Source organism: Arachis ipaensis, chromosome B3 (genome assembly GCF_059453495.1).
Source record: "Arachis ipaensis isolate K30076 ecotype BB chromosome B3, ASM5945349v1, whole genome shotgun sequence".
Classification (NCBI taxonomy): Eukaryota; Viridiplantae; Streptophyta; class Magnoliopsida; order Fabales; family Fabaceae; genus Arachis; species Arachis ipaensis.
Window position 1 is genome coordinate 142,282,606 of NC_142438.1, and position 22,091 is coordinate 142,304,696.

The 22,091-nt window shown below is 39.8% G+C and overlaps 1 protein-coding gene and 1 long non-coding RNA gene across 4 annotated transcripts; one reads left to right on the forward strand and one right to left on the reverse strand.

Annotated features, from left to right (window-relative positions):
* Positions 1-9,330: 9,330 nt before the first annotated feature.
* On the forward strand, positions 9,331-12,033 carry LOC107631700 (protein-tyrosine-phosphatase MKP1). 2 transcript variants are annotated; one of them, XM_016335225.3, is made up of 2 exons: positions 9,331-9,643; positions 9,865-12,033. In XM_016335225.3, exon 2 carries the CDS (start codon positions 9,873-9,875, stop codon positions 11,799-11,801), a length of 1,929 nt encoding a protein of 642 aa, XP_016190711.2. In that variant the 5' UTR covers positions 9,331-9,643; positions 9,865-9,872; the 3' UTR covers positions 11,802-12,033. The 2 variants fall into 2 exon arrangements, with proteins under 2 accessions (XP_016190711.2, XP_088365308.1); XM_088509182.1 differs by having other exon boundaries at positions 9,518-9,649.
* A 203-nt stretch (positions 12,034-12,236) lies between these two features.
* Positions 12,237-13,057, reverse strand: LOC110270434 (uncharacterized). 2 transcript variants are annotated; one of them, XR_015907446.1, is made up of 3 exons: positions 12,923-13,057; positions 12,544-12,663; positions 12,237-12,367 (listed from the first exon to the last, which is right to left on the reverse strand). It is a non-coding gene; the product is annotated as an uncharacterized LOC110270434 (long non-coding RNA). The 2 variants fall into 2 exon arrangements; XR_015907447.1 differs by having other exon boundaries at positions 12,349-12,367; positions 12,520-12,663.
* Between the last annotated feature and the right edge of the window lie 9,034 nt (positions 13,058-22,091).

Genomic DNA, 22,091 nt, shown 5'->3' on the forward strand with positions numbered 1-22,091 from the left:
TTCCCTTTTTCCTGGTATGTGACCAGCATTCGGGGATGGATATTGATTCGTCCTGGTACAGGGTGGCCGAGTTTAGCGATTCCGAGCAAGCGTCTGTCGGAGAGGGAGAGCTATACGTCGGCCTGGAACGAACACCGCGGCGGGAATACCTGCACAAGATACTCCGACGCTCAAGTCAGTAATGATTCTCAATGAGAGAGTTAAGAGTAAAGAGTAGAAGAATGAGAGTGGTAGAACCTGAGACCTAGCTGATTATTTTGACTAGGTTTTATAGAAGTTGTTATCTGCCCGTTAGTGGATAGGTCCTAGTTTATAGGTTGGTTGGGATATTCTGTTTTGGTGCTACAAACTAGTTGAGCACGTTTCCTATTCTTAGCTGAGTGATGCTGTTTCGGTCCAGATTACGTGCCGGGATTTTCGGACGGCTGATGCGGGGCCGAGTTTTATGACGCACGTGTCTTTTTATTCGAATGGAGGAGGCCGAGCTTATCTGCTTCTGTTCCGAGCTTGTTTAACGTGACGTCGGCCTCTGATATTTGTGTGCCGAGTATTTCGGGGCGACCGAGGATGTGGGGGACGCATCATAGCCCCCAAGCTTGCCTTGATTTGGGACAAGACTAAGGCGAGCTTTCGGACCAAAGATTTCGTAATCCTCGGTTGCCGAGTTTTGTTTATTGCGTATGGTCTTGGTAGCCCCCAAGCTCGGCTTGGTTTTGTCTGGAAAATCAGAGTGTTATGAGTGGCTTCGTTTTTCGCGCCAGTGTGAAATGATTGATGTGAAGGAAACCGCTCCGCTTCTCTAGGTACCCCTGTCCGTTGGTTTGTGTAGTGGTTTTAATGCTTCCCTCTTTTTTGCCAATCTGAACTTAATGCACAGAGCATAGCAACCGTTTCTTTTGTGGGTCTTTATGTGATGTTGCGTTTTTCTTTCTCTTTGCAACTGCTGTAATCTGGGATAGAGGGTTTTTTCTTCTTCTTGTCTGAGAAATGAGCAAGCAAGGTCAGTGTTAATTCTTTTCGTCTTCATCTACTTGCTTTTTTTCTTCTTTGTCTTCGATGAAGAGCCGTAATGTGGGAGCTTCGTACGAGTGGGTTGATGTTAGGGTGAGAGAGCGCAAATCCCAGTTTGATGATGAGGATTCTGTGAAACTATTAGGGTCCGGTGTCTGGGTTAGGCCTGGTAGTGATATTAGGATTGAGTTGTTGCCGTGTGGGGAGGAGGATCGCGTCTGTGACCGGTTAGATGACTGGTCCTATTTTTACATGTATAGTTGTCTTTTTACAGAGCTGGGGGTAAGACTTCCCTTTACCGATTTCGAGTGTGGTGTTTTGTACTGGTTGAACTGTGCCCCCACCCAATTACATCCTAACTCCTGGGGTTTTGTTCGAGCTTTTGAGGTCTTGATGGAGCTGTTAGAGTGTCCGCCGTCCCTTAGGTTGTTTTTCTCTTTGTTTCAAGCAAAGGGTGTGAATAGGGGTTTGTGGGTTAACCTTAGTAGCTATCCTCGTCGGGCGGTATTCGGATTATACAAGTCTTCGTTTAAAGACTTTAAGTCAATGTTTGTTAAGGTTAGAAGTGTTCCCGAGGATTTTCCTTTCTACCTGAATGAACATTTGGTTGAGAGATTTCCCCTGTTCTGGAGTGCCGAGCCTTACCAGGCCTTAGATGTAGATGATAGGTTGCCGGATGATGATATTATTATGGATTTTTTGTTTAAATCTCTGGGCCCGAAGGGTTTATTGTCAGTTGCTGAGATGTTGAACTGGGATACCAATAGGCAAGCAGTTTATAATCATATAGGTAATGTGTGTTTTGTTATGTTTGTTTTGTGTACTTGCCCATTCTGTTTGTGTCTTCACTTAATTTGTTGTTAACTTGTAGCCGAGAAAGCTCCTGCCATCACCACTGCCGGGTTGAAGTCTTTCTTCAATCAGCGAAAAAAGAGCGAGAAAGAAGTTTCCTCTAATGTGGGGAAAGGACCTGCTGCTGTAGTAGCCCAATATGGTCCCGGGCCGAGGTCTAAACGGAAAAGAGGTCAACCTAAGGGTAGTCTTGCCGAGGTTTTGGAGGGTAAAGGGGAATCATCGTTGATACTTCAGGAGGTTGAGTCTGCTTATGAGTCGCAGAAGAGACTTCACGGGTATGACGAGAATGAGCACGGCCGATCTCTATGGGCGAAGCTCTATCCTTTCGGTGTTATGGCTGATGAACTTTGCTGTTTTCCTGATGATATGAAAATGATTGATGAGGTGGGCCGTGCTGGTGTCAGCCGATTTCTTCAGGTATGACTTTGTGTTTGCTGAGTGTTTCTTTTTGTTGTTTGTTTATTGATTTGTGTTTTTTCTAGGTTATTGGTGCTCGGGTCGTTGCCATTGGTCGGTCTCAGGAGCTCGCTTTAGAGCGGGAGAAAAAGGAAGCGACGCATCTGGAGGAGCTGTCTCAAATTATCCAGAAGAAGGATGATAAAATTGTTGAGCTGTCTTCCTCTATCGAGAAGCGGGAGCTTGAATTTGCTGAGGAGCGAAAACTGCATGAGGCTTCTTTGAAGAATTCAAAGTCTGAGGTTGATCGGTTGGCTGCTCGGATCAAAGAGTTGGAACGTGGGGTTTATGAGGCTTTTGCTCAGGGGTTTGACCGCGCTGTTTCTCAGGTCAAGGTTCTGTATCCCGAGGCTGATCCTTCAAAGCTTGATGTTATGAAGGTTGTTGTTAATGGGGAACTTATGGAGGATGAAGATGTTGCTGGAAGTGATAGTGAGGGATCTAGCATAGGTGACAAGATAGAGTAGTTTGCTAGTGTTTGTCTTTTGTTGGTGCTTGTAGCATCTTTGCAGCTTGTTGCTGTTTTGTATTTTGAACTTTTCTCCTAATGTTTCGACAATGACATTTTGGGATCCGAGTATATAGCTCGGTTTAAAATTACAGCCCTTTGTTGATTAATGTGTTATGTACATTTTGTTAAGATAGTGGTATGCTGCTATGTGAAAAATGGCTGTTTGTTTTGACGCTACTCTTTGTTTGATTCGTAGATTGAGATCGTAAAGGCTTTGTTGTTTTGATGATCCCTCAGAGGATTCGCTTCGAAATAACTTTGTTTGTGTTTTTCATTTGTCTTCCTTCGAGTTTTGTGTTAGAGGTGTCGTTCTCCGAGTATATAGCTCGAATTTATTTTGTTTGTTGAAATGTATGGTAGAAACTATCGTAAGAAATGTTAGTTTGCATTTGTCCGAGTATTTATACTCGGTATGTGTTTGTAGGTTTCCGAGTATGAAGCTCGGATTTTGTTTGTTCGTCTGTTGACTTGTTTTTGTGTTGGATGTTAGCCGAGGAATAAGCTCGGCTTGTGGTGATAGGATTCCGAGGATTATGCTCGGATAATATGAAGTGCCTTACTGACTTGAAGTGTATGATAACTGTCAAAATGAGAATTGTTTTGATTATACATGAGTTGTATGGTTACAATGATTTGTTGCGTCTGGCCTCGTTAAAACCCTTTCCGAGTAAAACCCATGTGTTTTGGGAAAAAACCTTCGGAGGGAAAAAGAGTACCATCATTCGCTATTATACATATTCTGTCATGACTGATATTTCCTTAGAGAGGAGACGTTCCATGTTCCGGGAAGTTGTTCTCCTCCAAGAGTTTCTAATTTGTAAGCCCCCTTTCCAAGGTTTTGAAGGACTCGGAAGGGCCCTTCCCAGTTTGCCGCTAATTTGCCATGTGATGAGGGCTTCCGAGCGTCTTCTGTGCGTCTGAGTACGAGATCTCCATTGTTGAAAAACCTGTGAACTACTCTTTTGTGATGTCTTTGCTCTAGGTATCGTTTTCTGGCTCGCTGTTTTATGGCGGAGATGTCTCTTTCTTCTTCTGCGAGATCCAATTCGGCTAAGCGAGCTTGTTGATTGTTTGGTTGATTGTAGAGGTCGGTCCTTATCGTGGGGATGCTGACCTCTACTGGAATGAGCGCCTCTGCGCCATATACCAATTTGAAGGGAGTTTCCCCTGTTGCAGATTGAATGCTGGTGTTGTAACCCCATAGGATTTCTGGGATAAGGTCGGCCCACTCTCCTTTAGCGTCGCCGAGCTTTTTCTTTAGTCCCTGCAAGATAATTCTGTTAGCTGATTCAACTTGTCCGTTAGTTTGTGGGTGCTCTACTGAGCTGAAGTGATGTTTAATGTTAAAATTTCTCAGAAAAGTGGCGAGCTTATGGTCTGTGAATTGTCTTCCGTTATCTGAGACTATTTCTCTTGGGATACCGAATCTGCATATAATATTTTTCCATAGAAAAGATCGCACTTTTTCTGCTGTTATGTGTGCTAGTGGTTGTGCTTCTATCCACTTAGAGAAATAGTCAATTGACACTAAGAGGAACTTTACCTGGCCTGGCGCTTTCGGAAAGGGTCCGAGGATATCCAATCCCCACCTATCGAAAGGCCAGCTTACCTCTATGGTATGGAGCTCCTCGGCTGGGGTCTCAGAGAGGGTGGCGTGCTTTTGACAATTGTCACATGCTTTGACTTTTGTGATGCAGTCCCGTTTTATCGTCGGCCAATAGTAACCTGTTCGCAAGATCTTTGCTGCTAATGCCCGGCCGCCGATGTGGTTGCCACAAACTCCTTCATGCGTTTCGGCTAAAACCTTCTCGGCTTCCTCTTTGCTGATGCATTTGAGTAGTGGTTGTGAATGTCCTCGCCTGTATAGGGTGTTTCCGAGCACTGTATAGAAGCTTGCTTTTCTTCGGAAGAGCGGCAAGTTTGGTTCGTTATTTGGTACAGTGCCTGTGTTTATAAAATTGAGAAAAGGTGTTCGCCAATCTGGGACCTGTGTAATACTCAAAATTGTATCCTGCTCAAAACTTGGTTTGTCAAGTGTTAGCTGGGACAGTGCCGATGTGTTTTCGGCTTGCCGAGTTGTGGCTAACTTAGATAGCACATCGGCCCTGGTGTTTTGTTCTCGGTTTACATGGATAATATCAAATTCTTTAAATTTTGAAATTAGATCCTTTGTTACGAGCCAATATTTTTCTAACAAAGGATCTTTTACCTGGAATTCGCCCTTTATTTGATGTACCACTAATGAAGAGTCGCAGTAGGCTGTTATCCGAGGTATTTGTAGTTGTAGGGCGAGCTTTAGTCCAGCGAGTAGGGCCTCGTACTCCGCCTGATTATTGCTTGCGTTGAAGCAGAACTGCAGTGATTGCTCGGCCACTACTCTGTTTCCTTCCTTGAGTAGTATCCCAGCTCCACTGCCTTCTTTGTTTGATGCTCCGTCTACATGTACGCTCCACCTGACTTCTGCATTATGTGTGTCATTAGTCATCTCTGATATAAAGTCGGCTAGCACCTGTGACTTTAGTGTTTTCCTTGATTCGTACTGGATGTCGAACTCGGAGAGCTCGACCGACCATTTTATCAATCTGCCGGCGAGCTCTGGTCTGGTTAATATCTGCCTTAGCGGTTGGTCTGTTCGTACTATGATGGTGTGGCTCTGAAAATAGTGTCGTAGTCTTCTTGCTGTGGTAATTAGTGCTAGCGCCAGTTGTTCTATCTTTGGGTACCTTGTTTCAGTTGGCTGTAGCACCCTACTGATGAAGTATACTGGATTTTGCTTTCTTCCTGTTTCTGTTACTAAGACCGAGCTTATAGCATGGTTAGATACTGATAGATATAAGTACAGTGGGCTACCTGTCTCTGGTTTTTGGAGGATTGGTGGTGATGTCAAATGTTGCTTAAGTTCAGCGAAAGCCTTTTCGCATTCGTCTGTCCAGTTGAACTTCCTTCCTTTAGAGAATGTCTGGAAAAAGTGGTATGATCGGTTTGCCACTGCAGGTAGGAAACGTGATAGGGCAGCTATTCGTCCTGCAAGTTGCTGGACTTCCTTTATTGTTTTTGGGCTTGTCATGTTCAGTACGGCCTTGCATTTTTCTGGGTTGGCCTCGATGCCACGGGATGTTAACATGAATCCTAGGAACTTCCCTCCTTGTACTCCGAACGCACATTTGTCTGGATTGAGTCTCATGTTATATGCTCGGAGTTGTCTGAAGATTTCTGCTAAGTCGTCACAGTGTGACCCCTGCATAGGTGTTTTTGCTACCATGTCGTCTACATAGACCTCCATATTGCGGCCTATCTGCTGCTGGAATACTTTGTCCATTAGTCTTTGATATGTCGCACCTGCATTCTTTAGGCCAAAGGGCATTACCTTGTAACAAAAGTTCCCGTGTTCTGTTATAAAAGCTGTTTTGCTTTGGTCTTCTGGGTGCATTAAGATCTGGTTATAGCCAGAGTATGCATCCATAAAACTCAGAGCTTTGAAACCAGAGGCATTATCAACTAATTTATCAATGCAAGGCAACGGATATGCATCTTTAGGGCAAGCTTTATTTAAGTTTGTAAAGTCGACGCACATGCGCCATTTACCTGAGCTTTTCCTTACCATTACCACGTTGGACAACCATGTGGTGAAGCGAATCTCTCTGATGAAACCTGCATTGAGGAGCTTCTGGGTTTCTTCGAGTGCTGCCTGTTTTTTCTCTTCTCCGAGGTTTCTTTTCTTCTGTGCGACTGGTCGGACTGTTCTGTCGATTGCTAGCTTGTGGCAGATGACCTCTGGGTTGATTCCAGGCATGTCATCTGGCGTCCAAGCAAAAAGGTCGGCGTTCTGACGCAGTATGTGAATGAGTTTTGCTCGGTCTTCCCCTTCTAAGGCTTTTCCAACATATGTGCATTGTTTGTCATCTGATGTCAGTGTTATTTGTTGAAGATTGTCCATTGGCCGAGGTCTTTCGCCGATGTCTTCCCTTGGGTCAAGATCGGCTAGTGTTGCTGTGTTGGCAGACGTGTGGATTGCTTGAACCTGGGGCCGAGCTTCTTGTTTTGTTTGTACTGGTTTTAGACCAGCGTTATAGCATTGCCGAGCTTCTTGATGGTCGGCGTACACCGTAGCGATCTTGTTTTCCTGCACTGGAAACTTGACACACAAGTGTAATGTGGATACCACTGCCCTAAATATATTCAGGGCGGGTCTCCCGAGTATAATATTATAAGGGCTGTAACAGTTTACTATTAGGTATTGAATATCAATGGACTTCGACATAGGGATTTCTCCCATTGTGGTCTTTAGCCATATGTGTCCCATGATAGGGACTCTCTCTCCAGAGAACCCAATTAGCTCTCCGGAGGAGGGTTGTATCAATTTTTCTGATAGTTTCATTTTTGTAAAAGTAGAGTAAAATAAAACATCAGCGCTACTACCTGGATCTAGTAATGTTTTTCTTACCAACAATTTCCCGGCCTGGATTGAAATTACCACGGGATCGTCGAGGTTAGGACTTGCCGACTTGAAGTCTGATTGGTTGAATGATATTGTGACGTCTGGTTCTTTGTCCTTCTTTGGTTGTATGGTTCCTTCGATTGCTAGCATTGTTCTATAACTTCGCTTCCTGGCCGAGCTTGTTTCTCCTCCGCCAGCGAATCCCCCAGATATGTGGTTGATGACTCCTCTTGGTGGATCTGGAGTCGTCTCCTCTTTTTTGTCATCTGCCGTTGCTTGCTTATGTTCTATCCTGTTCGAGTTTCCTCCTCTGCCCTTCCGGGTCTCGATATATTTGTCTAGGAGCCCCTGGCGTGCTAGTCTTTCCAGGAGGTCCTTCGCCATAATGCAGTCATCCGTAGTATGACCGAACTTCCGGTGGAAAGCGCAGTGCTTTGTCTTGTCCACGAACCTTTGATCCTGATAGTTTCCTGCTCGGGCTGGTGGCCTTATGATTTTGGCGTTGAGGATCTCTCTGATGATGTTTTCTCTCCTGGTATTGAATCTGGTGTATGTGTTGTATTTTGACTCGGGCTTAGAAGGTTTCTTAATGTCTTTGTTACCTGGCGATCTGAAAGTTCTTTCTTCGCTCCTCCGATGCGGTTGTTTGTCTGATTTTTGGGCCTCTCGGAGTTCTTCGATCTCCATTTAACCTGCCGCCCTTTCTCGGAATTCCTCCAGGGTCTTCGATTTTGTTATGGCAATGGTCTCCCGAAATTTGCCAGGCCTAAGGCCGGCCTTAAGGGCGTGCAGGTGAACGGCCGGGTCTAGGTCTTGGATCTCAATAGTGGCGTCTGCGAATCTGGTCATGTAGTCTTTCAGGCTTTCGTGCAGACCTTGTTTGATGGTGCCGAGGTAGTCCGATCCATGCACGTAGATTCTTGATGCAGCAAAATAGTCAATGAATGATCTGGCGAGATCTTCGAAGGAAGAAATCGAACCTGCAGAAAGTTTAGAAAACCAAAGTAACGCTGCACCATCTAAGTAGGTAGGGAATGCTCGGCATAAGACAGGCTCGTTGTTAGGTCCGTTGAAGAACATCATTGACTGGAATTTCTTCACATGGGCTCGAGGGTCGCCGAACCCCTTGTAGGGTTCTAGCGCGGTAGGCAGTGTGAAGTTCTTCGGCATCTGGTAATTTGTGATCTCTTCAGAGAAAGGGTTGTCGAGGGTGAGCTTCTCTTTCGGCGGGACGATGTTTAGAGGGTCCGCCGCGCTTTGAGCCGAGCCTTTCGAGTTCTCTCCATTGTTTTGTGTTGAGAGCTCGGCTATCCTCCGTACCTCCGCCTGGAGCTCAGCGATCTGAGCTAGGAGGTCATCCTGTGAGAGTTGTGGGTTTTCCTTGTCAGCCATGTCTGAGGATCGGGAATCCTGCAAAACAAAGTAAGAGACTAAACAAAGGAAAGAAGGGGGTCAGATGTACTCCGGGCCCCACGGTGGGCGCCAAGTGATTCGTCCTGGTACAGGGTGGCCGAGCTTAGCGATTCCGAGCAAGCGTCTGTCGGAGAGGGAGAGCTATACGTCGGCCTGGAACGAACACCGCGGCGGGAATACCTGCACAAGATACTCCGACGCTCAAGTCAGTAATGATTCTCAATGAGAGAGTTAAGAGTAAAGAGTAGAAGAATGAGAGTGGTAGAACCTGAGACCTAGCTGATTATTTTGACTAGGTTTTATAGAAGTTGTTATCTGCCCGTTAGTGGATAGGTCCTAGTTTATAGGTTGGTTGGGATATTCTGTTTTGGTGCTACAAACTAGTTGAGCACGTTTCCTATTCTTAGCTGAGTGATGCTGTTTCGGTCCAGATTACGTGCCGGGATTTTCAGACGGCTGATGCGGGGCCGAGTTTTATGACGCACGTGTCTTTTTATTCGAATGGAGGAGGCCGAGCTTATCTGCTTCTGTTCCGAGCTTGTTTAACGTGACGTCGGCCTCTGATATTTGTGTGCCGAGTATTTCGGGGCGACCGAGGATGTGGGGGACGCATCAGATATAATCCATAAACTTATTTGAATGTAACGTATTCTCCTTTATTATGATTGACCAGGAAAAACGTTAGTGAATGCAAATTTTGGTCATTGGTCGTCAAACCAAATTTAAGGATTTACCTAAAAAAATAAAAAAGAAACCTAAGATTGTTAGGACGGAATATGGATATACTTTTTGTTCTAAAAAATAAAAAAGTTGTATTCGTAATAATTTGAGGAGTGTATGTATGTATTTAACAAGTTAAAAGAAAGTCGAAAAAATAAAGAAGGTATGGTGTGGTCAAAGTGGTAGACGAGGAGGAGGCGTCTATCCTGCTGCTCTTGTGTGTTGCCAGTGCCGCTAAGGTTTCGGTATTCTTTCCTTTTTCTCAGCTTGCAAGTTCCAACCATTTAAAGCAACCTCTCTTCAGATCCACCACACGTCACACTCTTGAATTTTCCTCTGCCGAAGCCTTTGACACGGTCAAGGGTTTTAGTCAGCTTAACTAAGCTAGCTACCGTAACATCCACCAACATTTACGCTTTTATGGCTTTCTACTAAACTTCATTTCTTTTTCATTACTCAGATTCTAACATGCTTGGTCAAGACGGTACCGCCGACCGCTCTGCCGCTCCCGCCGCTCCTCGTATGCCATATTCCCGCTCAGCTTCCTGGAGTGATCGCTCTCCGGCTACCCCAAGGCCGCCGCCGTCGGGAAACAAGCCGAGATCGCTGCTGCCGCCGCTTCAGCCTCTGGCCATCAGAAGGCGCGGCGCGGAGGAGTGGCCGAGCGCCGGATCTGACGATCTCGGCGTGTGGCCACTCCCGGAGACTCCAAGAGGGTCTGTGTCTGTGGTGGGGTCATCATCGGAGTTCCAGTTGAAGAGGGAGAAGCTGGCCTTCTACGACAAAGAGTGTTCTCGGATTGCGGAGCACGTGTACCTCGGGAGTGACACGGTGGCCAAGAACCATGAGCTGCTGAGGCAGAACGGCATCACTCACGTGCTCAACTGTGTTGGCTTCGTTTGCCCTGAATATTTCAAGCGCGATTTTGTTTACAAGACTCTGTGGTTGCAGGACAGTCCCACAGAAGACATCACCAGCATCCTGTACGATGTTTTCGATTACTTTGAGGAGGTTAGGGAGCAAGGCGGGCGCGTGTTGGTTCACTGCTGCCAAGGGGTTTCGAGATCGACCTCTCTGGTGATCGCGTATCTGATGTGGAGGGAAGGGCAGAGCTTCGAGGATGCGTTTCAGTACGTGAAGAATGCGAGGGGTGTGACCAATCCTAACATGGGTTTTGCGTGTCAGTTATTGCAGTGTCAGAAACGGGTACATGCTACTCCCGCTAGTCCTAATTCCATTCTTCGGATGTATAGAATGGCTCCTCATTCACCTTATGATCCTCTTCATTTGGTTCCTAAGATTGTCAACCACCCCTCTGCACAGGCCCTTGATTCTCGTGGTGCTTTCATTGTGCATGTTCCTTCTGCTATTTATGTTTGGACAGGCAACAACTGCAATTCGGTTATGTCTTCTAATGCAAGAGGCGCCGCATCTCAGGTTGTTCGCTATGAGAGGGCTACGGCTCCTGTTCTTACCATCCATGAGTATGACGAGCCACCGGAGTTTTGGATTGCTCTTGCCTCTGCTGATTGTGACCAGCAGGAGAAGGAGGACACAAGCTTGGAAGCTGTTCGTCCTAGGAAGCTTGATGAATATGATTTGGATTATGAGATTTTCCAAAAGGCACTTGCTGGTGGGGTTGTTCCACCTTTCTCTGTGTCTAATGCAGGCTCAGAGACCTGCCTTCCAGCCAGAGAAAGCGGTTGGGGGAGACTGCGCCGGAAACTCGCCAGCGGTTTCATCAAAGGATTGTTCACTTCATCCAAAAGGAACTCTACTAATGAAGAAGCTGCTCTTGTCATGGAAGATTTTGCTGTTAATGTTGATCCCAATGATTGCTCAGGCAGGGAAAAAGGTTATGTTGAAGTGTTGGATCATTTTGTTCCCATTACGGATGTGGATTCATCATTGCCAACATCATCAGATTATCTTCCTTGTTTCACGAGCAGCAGTTCCAAGTCACCAACGCTCTCGCCCTCCAGTTCTGATTATGCAAGTTCATTTACATTTTCACCTTCCTCAACAAATTTGTCTTCTCAGCAGCCATCACCTTCTACTTCTAGCATGGATTCAACCGAAACTATTTATGCCAAAGATGCTTCTGTATTGGACAGTTCCTCTCTGTTTCACAAGAAGGGTGATGTGTTTTTGGCTGATCAAACATCCGGAGGGTCCACCTTCTTTTTGCCATTGAAAGGGTCTATACCCTCCATTGCAGAGCGCAGAGGTAGTAATCCACCACCTCGCATGTTGCTACCTTCTTCAGTCACCGAGTCACCCCATCCTCACAGGAGCAAGATTCATGTAAGATCAAAGTCATTTTCTTTGCCGGAATTGGATGATAACTTGTTAAAGGATGTTGATTGCAAGCAAGCTGATCCTGCTTCATGTAAATAATGGCTATCCTTGAGATTTAAGATTAAGTTAACTTGATTGATTACAATAGTTGAGTTTGAGTTTTGTGTAGTCCAAATGTTCTATTTTTGGAGGTGAATTTGCTCTGGGGTTGTTTGAATTTGAATGTTGCAAGGTGTAGTGTAGGATGAGGAATAATATAGCACCTGAAGGCTCAAAGTACATAACAATCATCATTAAATTTAAGTGAATATTATTGAACTCTATTTTTCTCCTTTTCTGCCATTTTTTTTTCTTCATTTAGGTCCAGCTACCATATGAGTATGAAATGCATTGCTGGTTTAGGTGGTTGAGGCTAGCTAGCTATCAATCCATAAATCACTAAATAATAAAAAATTGGTGCAAAAGTCATCTTGGCAACAAGAAGGAAACAAAGCAACAGTTATAATTTACATTATCATGGATGTTAGCATCATCCTTTACTTATTGGTTCCATTAATAAATATGTTACTATGAACTTTTATTAGTTGCTATAGTTCTGCAAGAGAGAAAATATGGCTTCGCTCCACATCGTCCAGGAAATGCTGCATGCGTTAAACAGATTTTGCCTGCATATGGCCACAGCCATATTAATCAAATTATTATACTCAATATTAATTAGCAAATAGCAATTCAGATGATGAAAATGATGATCATATCAGATATTTAGCAATCAAAGAAGGAAGTACAATACATAATTCAAATTCGTTGAACATTATACATGAAGGATTTGAGTGTTACATACATGCAAAGGCCTCCTCTTTGCAAGCATGAATGTTGTGATGACAGGAACCATTGCAGCAGACAAGTGCATAAGCGTGTGACCACTCACAATATGCCCTGTCCGTGCTCTCTTGAGCCATAGCTAGAGGATAAAATCATGCAAAAGATTAAAATTGGAAGATGATATTTGTAAACGAGTATTGATTGTACTATTACATCAGAATTCCAAACCTGAAGCCAAGAGCCAAAACGATGAATGAGTGTAGGTTGGAGGCAACAAATAAGCCATTAGAGGTATGACAATGCATGATGCAAATTTGAACAGGCCATATAGTTAGTTAAGGTGACATTCAATTTATTAAGTTGGTGTGAAGTTGAATTGTAGAAAATAAAAATAATACCGAAGAAAGTGCGTTTGTCAGCGAAATCGTGGTACTTCTGAGGCTGAGGAATGGAAGGGTTTACCACCAATCCACCATCACCAGGTCATAATGAATTCACTGCAATGAAATTCTTTGTTAGGCATTAAGTATATTACTAGACTAGTTTTTATAAGATGTAAATGCAAGCAAAACAACTTAAAACTTTTTCATGAAATTAGGATTACTGATTAGAGCAATTTCATTCATCATAGCAACATGGAGAAGGTGATAGTGACCTGCATTGCCTGCATAGACGAGCCTTGACTAATACCTGGTTTTCATTTTTATAGTCACAACACGTGCCATGGATAAGACAATTTTGTGAAAATCATGGCTATTTACAACTTATTAGTGGTTTTGACTTTTGACTATCCATATCCATATACAAATACGATGCAGTTCACACTTTAGTGACAGATAATCTACCATACCAATTGCCAAGTATATGCTAAACATATATATGAAGACTTCTAATTTTCATACTATATGAAGACTTCTAATATATATATATATATATAAAGCATTAAAGTTAGTCATTATGTGTTTATATAAATATATGTGTAATTTAATTTATTTTTAATATGTATTTTGTATGTTAATATATATTTTATATTAATCACTAATTTTAGTATCTGATTTTAGTATATACCAAACATAATTACTATTAAATATAAAAATTTGGCTAATATTAGTTTAAAATATTAATTATCTAACATTTTTCTTAAATTAATCTAATTTTCATACCTTATAATATTAACTTATTTGCATGCTAAATTCGTATTAGTAATTTAAAAGTTTGAAGAATCTGTAGACGATCTGTTTGATTAGTTGTTGAAATTTTATTCTATTTTAACTTTTGTACCGTATATGGTCACAATAAATTTGATTTGTTAGAGTAATAATAAGTAGTTAGGAGTTAGTAGTAGTTAATAGTAGCTGATTTTTTTTATGAGGAGTGCTACACATACAGGTCATTTGGTTTACAAGTCATACAAGTTGGAAGAAACTTAACAAAAAACACGCCGACTCATATACGATTTCCATGGCGTACTTCGCGTTCCTCCTTCTCCTCCTCCTCTTCCTTCTTCTTCTTCTCCTTCTTCTTCTCTTACTCTTCTTCTTCTTCCTCCATGAAAACGAGTTTCTTGTCAAATTTGATCTCCTTCGTGCGTTCTCTCTTTGCCTTTTTATTCGTTGTTTTATCTGCGTTTATCACTGGTAATCTTGCTTCGTTTTTTTTTTCGATTTTCATAGTTTCAGAAATCAAGCTTTGAGATCGTTTTGAAGATAATGAAAATTCAGAAATACACCCAAACGATTACAGAAATACACCCAAACGGTTACAGGAATACACCCAAAGGATTACAAAAATACACCCAAAGGATTACGAAAATACACCCAAAGGATTTAAGAAATACACCCAAAATTTGTTGAAGTGCACCTTATGCATAATTCAGAACTCTTTCTCTTTCTCCTCCTCATCTTCTGCTGCTTCTTCTTCTTCAAAAACGATTTCAGAGCTTGATGTCAAAAAATAATGGAAATCGAGAATAACGAAGAAAGAAAACAGAGAGAAAAGCACGTAAATGAAGAAGGAGAAAGAGAAGGCAAGAAACGAAAGAAAAGAAGAAGAAGAGAAAGAGGAAGAAGAACGTGCAGCAAGAAGAAGAAGAAGGTGCAAAAGATGAGGAGGAAGAAGATGAAAAACGTGCAGTCAAGAAGAACGAGGAGAAACACGACGATGAAGATGAAACACTTCAAAAACGAAGAAGAAAAAGAAGAAATAAATGACTTGTATGACTTGTATGAAAAAACACTTGTATGTGGAGAATTTCTCTTTTTTTATATTGAACTATTATTGGTGATTTCATTGATGTTATGATGATTTGGTGTAATACTTGATGTGGAGATATTAAAAATAAGAAAAAATTGTGAATAATAATTTTAAAAAAGACAAAAAAATTGAAAAAAAGTAACTATAAATCATGAGTCATAGGACAAAATCTGAAAAAGATAATTAGAAATTGTGAGTCATAATTTCAATTTTTAATTTAAAAAAATTTGTAATTTATAAAAATAGTAAGTGACAAACCATAATTTTATGGTTTATTTTGTATTGAATTTGGTGGATTTTATCAACTTTTTTTATATTTATTCATTAAAATAGCATGGTTTTGTAATTCTTCTTAATTTGTGCTTAATAATTGAAAACATGTTTTTTAAGCTTTTAAAGTGCTAAATTTAATTCACTTTTCTCCCATTTGATACCTTGATATGTTTGTTTTAGTGATTTAAGGTTTTGAAGGCAATAATGGCCTGAAAGAAATGGAAAAAAAAGTATGCAAAGTGGAGAGCTCATGAAGAAATGAGGATTTGCAAAATTCATGGCGACGCGTGTACGTTGTAACACCCTACCACACTAAGCTTTACGCTTAAGCTGTAAAACAGAGGTGGTGTGGTATTACGACCTCTAAAATAAAATGAGTACATATAATAGCAGAAGAATTATAATATGTTAGGAGTCTTGAAGAAAAGAGGAAACAAAAATCGCGAAATAAAAGTGCAACGCTCAAGGTACGAGTTAACTTACGTGCTAAGAAAATCATAATTATTAAACATAAGATAACAGAAGTAGGAATAGAGTGCCAAAGAAACAAAATAACAAGCTCCTAACTCAGCCTGTGAAGTCAAAACTGGCCGGAGAATATTTACACATATATACATACATATCCCAAAATCCAAAAGTACATATACACAATCTTGCCTCTCCATAAACCTCTAGGAGGATCAAAAGAACAAGTTATGCGGAGAGAAAACCAAGTACATATATACACATCATAGCATAACAAAATAACCCTGTAACCACTCCGCTTTAAAGGTCCAGACGCCTAACGAGATGCCTCTCGACCTGCATCTGAAAAACAACAACATAGTATGGAATAAGAACCAGAGGTTCTCAGTATGGTAAAGGTGCCACACACATAATATATAAGGTCTTGGGAATGCCAGAGGCAATCCTAGAACGCCGACACTTAGATTATAGAGCATAAAATATTAAACAGAAGCCATAAAAGGTGTTTTTCTAAAAATATTTAATCCTAACTTAACTTAACCTTAAATCTAAGTCCCATACTGCCATTCCTCCGTACCTCCAACTCCTTCATGCATTTTCACAGACAAATAGACAGATAAGGCAAACACAAAAAGGTTACAGTTATTATAGGTAACAAATATACATTTAGCATGGCAAGTACATATAGGCATACCCAATTAAAGCACAAGCAAGTAATTCAAGTAATATGTATATGATGCATGCCTGTCCTATGGCTGATGAGGCTCATCTGTCGGTTATCCAGCCAACCCGACAAGTCTGAATTGTCCTTAGACTGTCCCCCGACGTGCATCTCCAAGAGTCTATGCATAGCTTTTTCTCAAATAATCAATATTGCTCAATGGGGGTAACATTCTCGGGAATTTATATAGTGTCCGGTCACACTTACGTCGTAGGGTCAACAGAGTATCGAGTTTTCAACCTGGTACACGTGGTGGCAAGCCACGGCACTTGATCAAGGGAATCTCGTATCTCAGATTATTCAAATTCATAAGCCATATAAATAATTCAATTATAATTCATCAACATCCACATCATTCTCAATCGCATCTCATTCATCATTATACGTGAATCATATTCAATCCTTATCCTTCATTATCATACGTCCCATTCTGTCCATCAATAGTTCCAATTCAAAACATAATTCATTCTTTTCTAAACGAATCAAACTTAAAACATGCTCATTTTCTTAATAACTCTAAATCAAACCATATAACCTTTGAATATAAATCTTTTTAAATAATCATATAAACAAAATCTCTAATTTTTATAAAATTTCGGTAGCATCTCCTCTAAAACTCGGACTTTGCCACCCTTTTCGGGTCCAAACCTGCTTTCTTTTCAATTCAACATACCCTTCCTCATCATCATAACAGTCACCATAATAAATCTACCTTAGATCAACAATTATACTCATACAATATTCAAATCCAACAACCAAAATTCAACTAAGGATCATAGTTCACTAATCCTAGGATTCTAACACAAAATACCTCGTTATCACAACAACCTCCACAATAGTTATACCTCAAATCAATAATTCACCAAATCATTAGTTAATCAACAAGCACCAAACCAACCATGTTCATCAACAATAACATTCAACCATAATTCTCTCCAAATTAACATAACAACATTCACCATCCAAAATTAATAACTAATTATCCAATAAACTTCAACCAAATATATTCATCGACAAATTACTAAACATTAAACATACACCTGCATTCCAACTTATCCTATGGTCATCTAGCCTAAGTTTTTACAGAACATTATATATTAAATGCAAGAAACCTAAATCATACCTTGGCCAATTTCCACGTAATGACCAAAACTATTTATTCAAAACCAAGGTAGCCCCTCAAAACTCAACTAATCCGCTTCCTCCAAGTTTCAGTATTCACATTTTCAAGCTCCAATTATTTATTCACAACCTAATACACATTCATAACACATATATATCCAATTTAATACTCAAAGCTCAAATTCAATGAAAATAAAATAGAATTATCGTATCTTCACCTTACCCAAGCTTCACATAAGCAAGAGTGAACGTTTTTCTCAAGCTAATTGGATCCTAAAACATCAGAAATCAAAGAAATTCAACCTTCCCATTAAAATTCGAAAATTTGGGGAAAAGAGGGCTTAGAGTGATTAAACAAGTTACCAGTAAAATTGTTTCAGTAGAAATGTAGAGCTCGACGTGATGGACGCGTGGCCACAAACGGTGCAGCAATCGGAGCTCGGACGGAGAAGTTATGGGATTTGGAAAGTAACATAAGGGTTTCGGTGAAGTTTTCGTTCTTCCCTCCCCTGGAAGCTGAAAGCTTCGTTTCTGTTGGAATGAAGGGGACGAAGGGCTTGGGTTCACTTAAAAGGGCTGGTCCGGTTGGACCGACAGTCTGGTTTGGATCCGGTTCAACTGGTTCGGTCCTTTCGGTCTAATTTTGGACCGTTTTCTTTGAAATTAGTGTCAAAATTCTTGTTTCGATGAGCTCTACCCTAAAGTAATATAATATTCACATTTCTAATCCTCCTTATTAAAAACTAATTTATTGACTAATTATCTACTAATTTAACCGGGGTTTACATACGTGGCCCACGCGTGCGCGTATGAAGAAAATCTGCCAGGTGACGCGTATATGTGGCCCATACGTACGCGTGACAGGCAGCACTTGACCAACTTAAAATGAATACGTTGGGGGCAATTTCTGAGCCATCCATCCCCAAATCCAACTCATTTCTGAAGCTATTAGAGGCCAAATTCAAGGAAGATCAAGGGAAGAGCAATTAGGAGTAGAATAGGAACATGCTTTACGTTATATTCTAGAGAGAGAAGCTCTCTCTTCTCTCTAGAATTAGGTTAGATTAGGATAGGTTCCTCTTAGATTTAGATTTAATTCTTGTTTTCATTTACATTTTCTTGCAATTTATTGTTTTTACACCTTTATTCTTTAATTTTACTTATTATTTCTTCTATTTTGTTGTTTTTATGTTTATGAACTCTTTGTTAATTTTAATTTTTATTAATGCAATTTGATGTTTCTTTGTTTATTGTTGTTTAATCTAGTTGTTATTATTATTTTCTTACATTGGGTAGTTGTAGATTTTATATTTCTTGTTAATTTACTATGCTTTCCTTTTATGCCTTCCAAGTATTTGATAAAATGCTTGGTTAGATTTTAGAGTAGATTTTTGTGTTCTTGACTTGGGTTGGTAACTTGGGTAACTTTGAGTTACTAATGTCCAAGTGATTGATAATTTGTTTCTATTGACTCTAGTTGTTACTAAATTACTTAGTGAGTGGCTAGGACTTATGGACTAGGATCAATTAAGCTCACTTGACTTTCCTCTAATTTTGGGAATGACAAAGTGGGAATGATCCTTGTAATTATCATGTTGTGGTTAGTGACAAGGATAATGAACCTTAACCATTAACCCTTGTCAAGACTTTTTTACCATTTGAGTTTTCTTTATTTTCTTGCAATTTATATTTCTTGTTTATCAAACCCAAAACCCCAAAATATACCCCATAACCAATAATATGCACACTTCTCTACAATTTCTTGAGAGACGACCCGAAATTTAAATACTCTTGGTTTTTATTGGGTTTGGCTTAAGTGACAAACAAATTAAATTTTGGTTGAGGGTTGTTTGTCGGTTTAGATCTATACTATCAACGGAATTATTTTGTGAAAATTCTTAACCGACATTAACCCTACATTAAGTTTTTGGCACCGTTGTCAGAGAATTGCAAATGTGTGCCTTGTTATTGGTTATTGTATATATACTAATATTGTGAATAGCTTGATTTTTGGTTTGTTTGCTAGTTTTTGCTAGTTTTATGATTTGATTTTCTTTGTTTCTTATTAGTTTTAACCTTACATCAATAAGTCACGAATTTTTAGATACAAATTGATATCCACGATTTGTATTACTTGACTCACTGTCATCACACTTGCAGAATATATCAGTTTATACTCATATTAGTGTATTACACAACTTCGCCTATCATATGAAAAATAATTAGCAGTTAATTACTCAGAAGATTAATATTTATGAGATTAATTTATAATATATCTATATATAACTTAGCTCTTGTGTTAGTTTGTAATATCTCGATATAAAGCTTAGCTCTTGTATCATGCAACTTCAATATATACAATCTACTTCCTTAATCCCCTTTCTTGAGTTCTAACATGGTACCAGGGTCATGGTATCTTCTTTGAAGAGCTCAAGTTATTTTCTCTTTTCTAGTGAAATATCAATTTTTTCTTCACCATCGAATCCTTTTTTGCTTCACCTCCTTTTCCTTCTCTTTTGCTACTGTATTGATGTTTTCTCACCACAAAGTCTAGCCCTTCCTCTTCATTGTATCGTCCCGAGTTGAACGAGCCAAACTTCATCCTCCTTCCTTTCACCCGAGTTTTTTTCCCTCTTTCCGATGTTATTATGCATAACCAACTCCACCATTGTATTCGTCTCTCTGTTGCGAGTGCAACAAATCAAACCTTGTCGCCGTCAGCCAAGTCACGCGTTGTCACATGCCGTCACAAGTTCCTATCTACCTCCATTGATTGGTTTTAGCTGAGACTTTTTCCGACTTGTTCTTTCATGTTTTGACACTGTATTTGAGTCACCATCCTTGATATGGTCTTCATCTTACCATGCCAAGTTCAACCAACAAAGTCCTACCACCATTGGCCGCCGGATGTGCCTCCACGCACTGGTCAATGTCCCGCGGCCCATCAATCATCCTCAATTTTTCATATTCAATCTGGACTGCTCGTTTCGAATGCTAAGATCAATAGTCCAGATACAATCCATCCTCTTGATTCGGTTGACCACACCCAACCCGTTCAACGGCTTGCGCATTCACCCGACCCAATTTTGCGTTGACCCATGCGTTGACTAGGGCACATCAGTATGATGACGTGGCTCTCTCCTCCATTACGATGCTACCACGTGTCAAGTGATACTGACGTGGCAATGCTACTTTACTGTTGACGCGATGCCTTTTGTAGGACCTCTCCTAAGGTTTTTTGGTGTTCTCTTTTTTATTTTGTCTTTTGTTTTTGCGATTTCTGCTTCGATCTTGTTGTTTTCACATTTTTAAGTTTGTCATCTCTTCGACCTTTTTCCGATAGTTTTCCATCTCTACAACTGTTTTTCATCTTTTCTGTAGTTCATTACTCTTTTGGCAGGTTCGTTTGTGCTTCTTTCTAGTAGTTTAGTCTACGTTTTTTGTTTCGACAGTTCTGTTTATGCTCCTCTGACGGTTCTATTTGTACTCTTCTAGTAGTTTTATTTGTATTTTCTTCCAACAGTTTTATCTGCGCTTCTTTCTACCAGTTTTGTCTGCACTCAGTTTTGTTTGTTTTCTGCAGTTTTTCTTTATGTCATTGTTTTAAATAAATTTCTAGTTCAAGTTACCACTTGAGTTTGAAGAAGAATATTAGAGTAATAATAAGTAGTTGGTAGTGGTTAATAGTTAGTAGATAAATATTTATGAAGTTAGTTTGTAATATTTCTATATATAACTTAGCTCTTGTATCATGTAATATGCAATTTCAATTCATGCGCTAACTTCTTGTGACCCTTTGATTATGTTAAAATTGAAGAGAGGAGATTAAAAAAATGGCGAGTGCTATGGTGTAGAACAAATATTTTTTTTACACATGTAGATGCCACTTGTCGTGATATGAGAGTGGTATGATGTTATGTATGAGACATGATGGGAGACAATCATTAGAACTACAAGACCCAATACAATCTAGAATAACAGTGTTGCAGGTAATGATATCGTTTTACTTTAGTGCTAACAGACATTATCAATAGATAGTTAGTATAATAATTAAAGAGAGATTATGATTTGCTAAATTTTTGGAAGAGGATTAACTAATATTTTTTTAAAATGTTATTATGTTTTGAGCTTAGACTTTTATTACAATAAACACAAGTAGTGATTTAGCCTATTAAAAAAATTAGGGGAAGTCATCTAACAAAAAAAGAAAAAAAAAAACTAGGAATGATCTCTCTACTGATACGAGGGTCATGATCATTTTATTCAAATTTCACTTTAGGCTCAATTCAATTCTAAACAATGTATTTAGATTTTCTATTTTAAAAAATAGAATTTCAAATTCAAAATTATTATTTTGCAATTTGTCACAAATAATAATGATCATGATTATTAATAAATTATTAATTGAGTAATAAAATTTATCATTATCATTACTAATAATAATGATAAGCATAATCATAATTATAATCGTCATTTATATTAGAAATGATAATGATAAATTTTATTACTCAATTAATAATTTATTGTTCTATTTTGCACCTTTCTTAATTTTACATAATATAAAATATATTTGAACAAATCTATAATATCTCCAAAATAAAATTATTATTCATGTCTATCATTAAATATGACCAATATAATGTTTATCCCAATTAACTAATCCAATTACAATTTAATCATATCGATTAGAAAAAAATTTACACCATAAACTATCTACATATTATTAACAAATA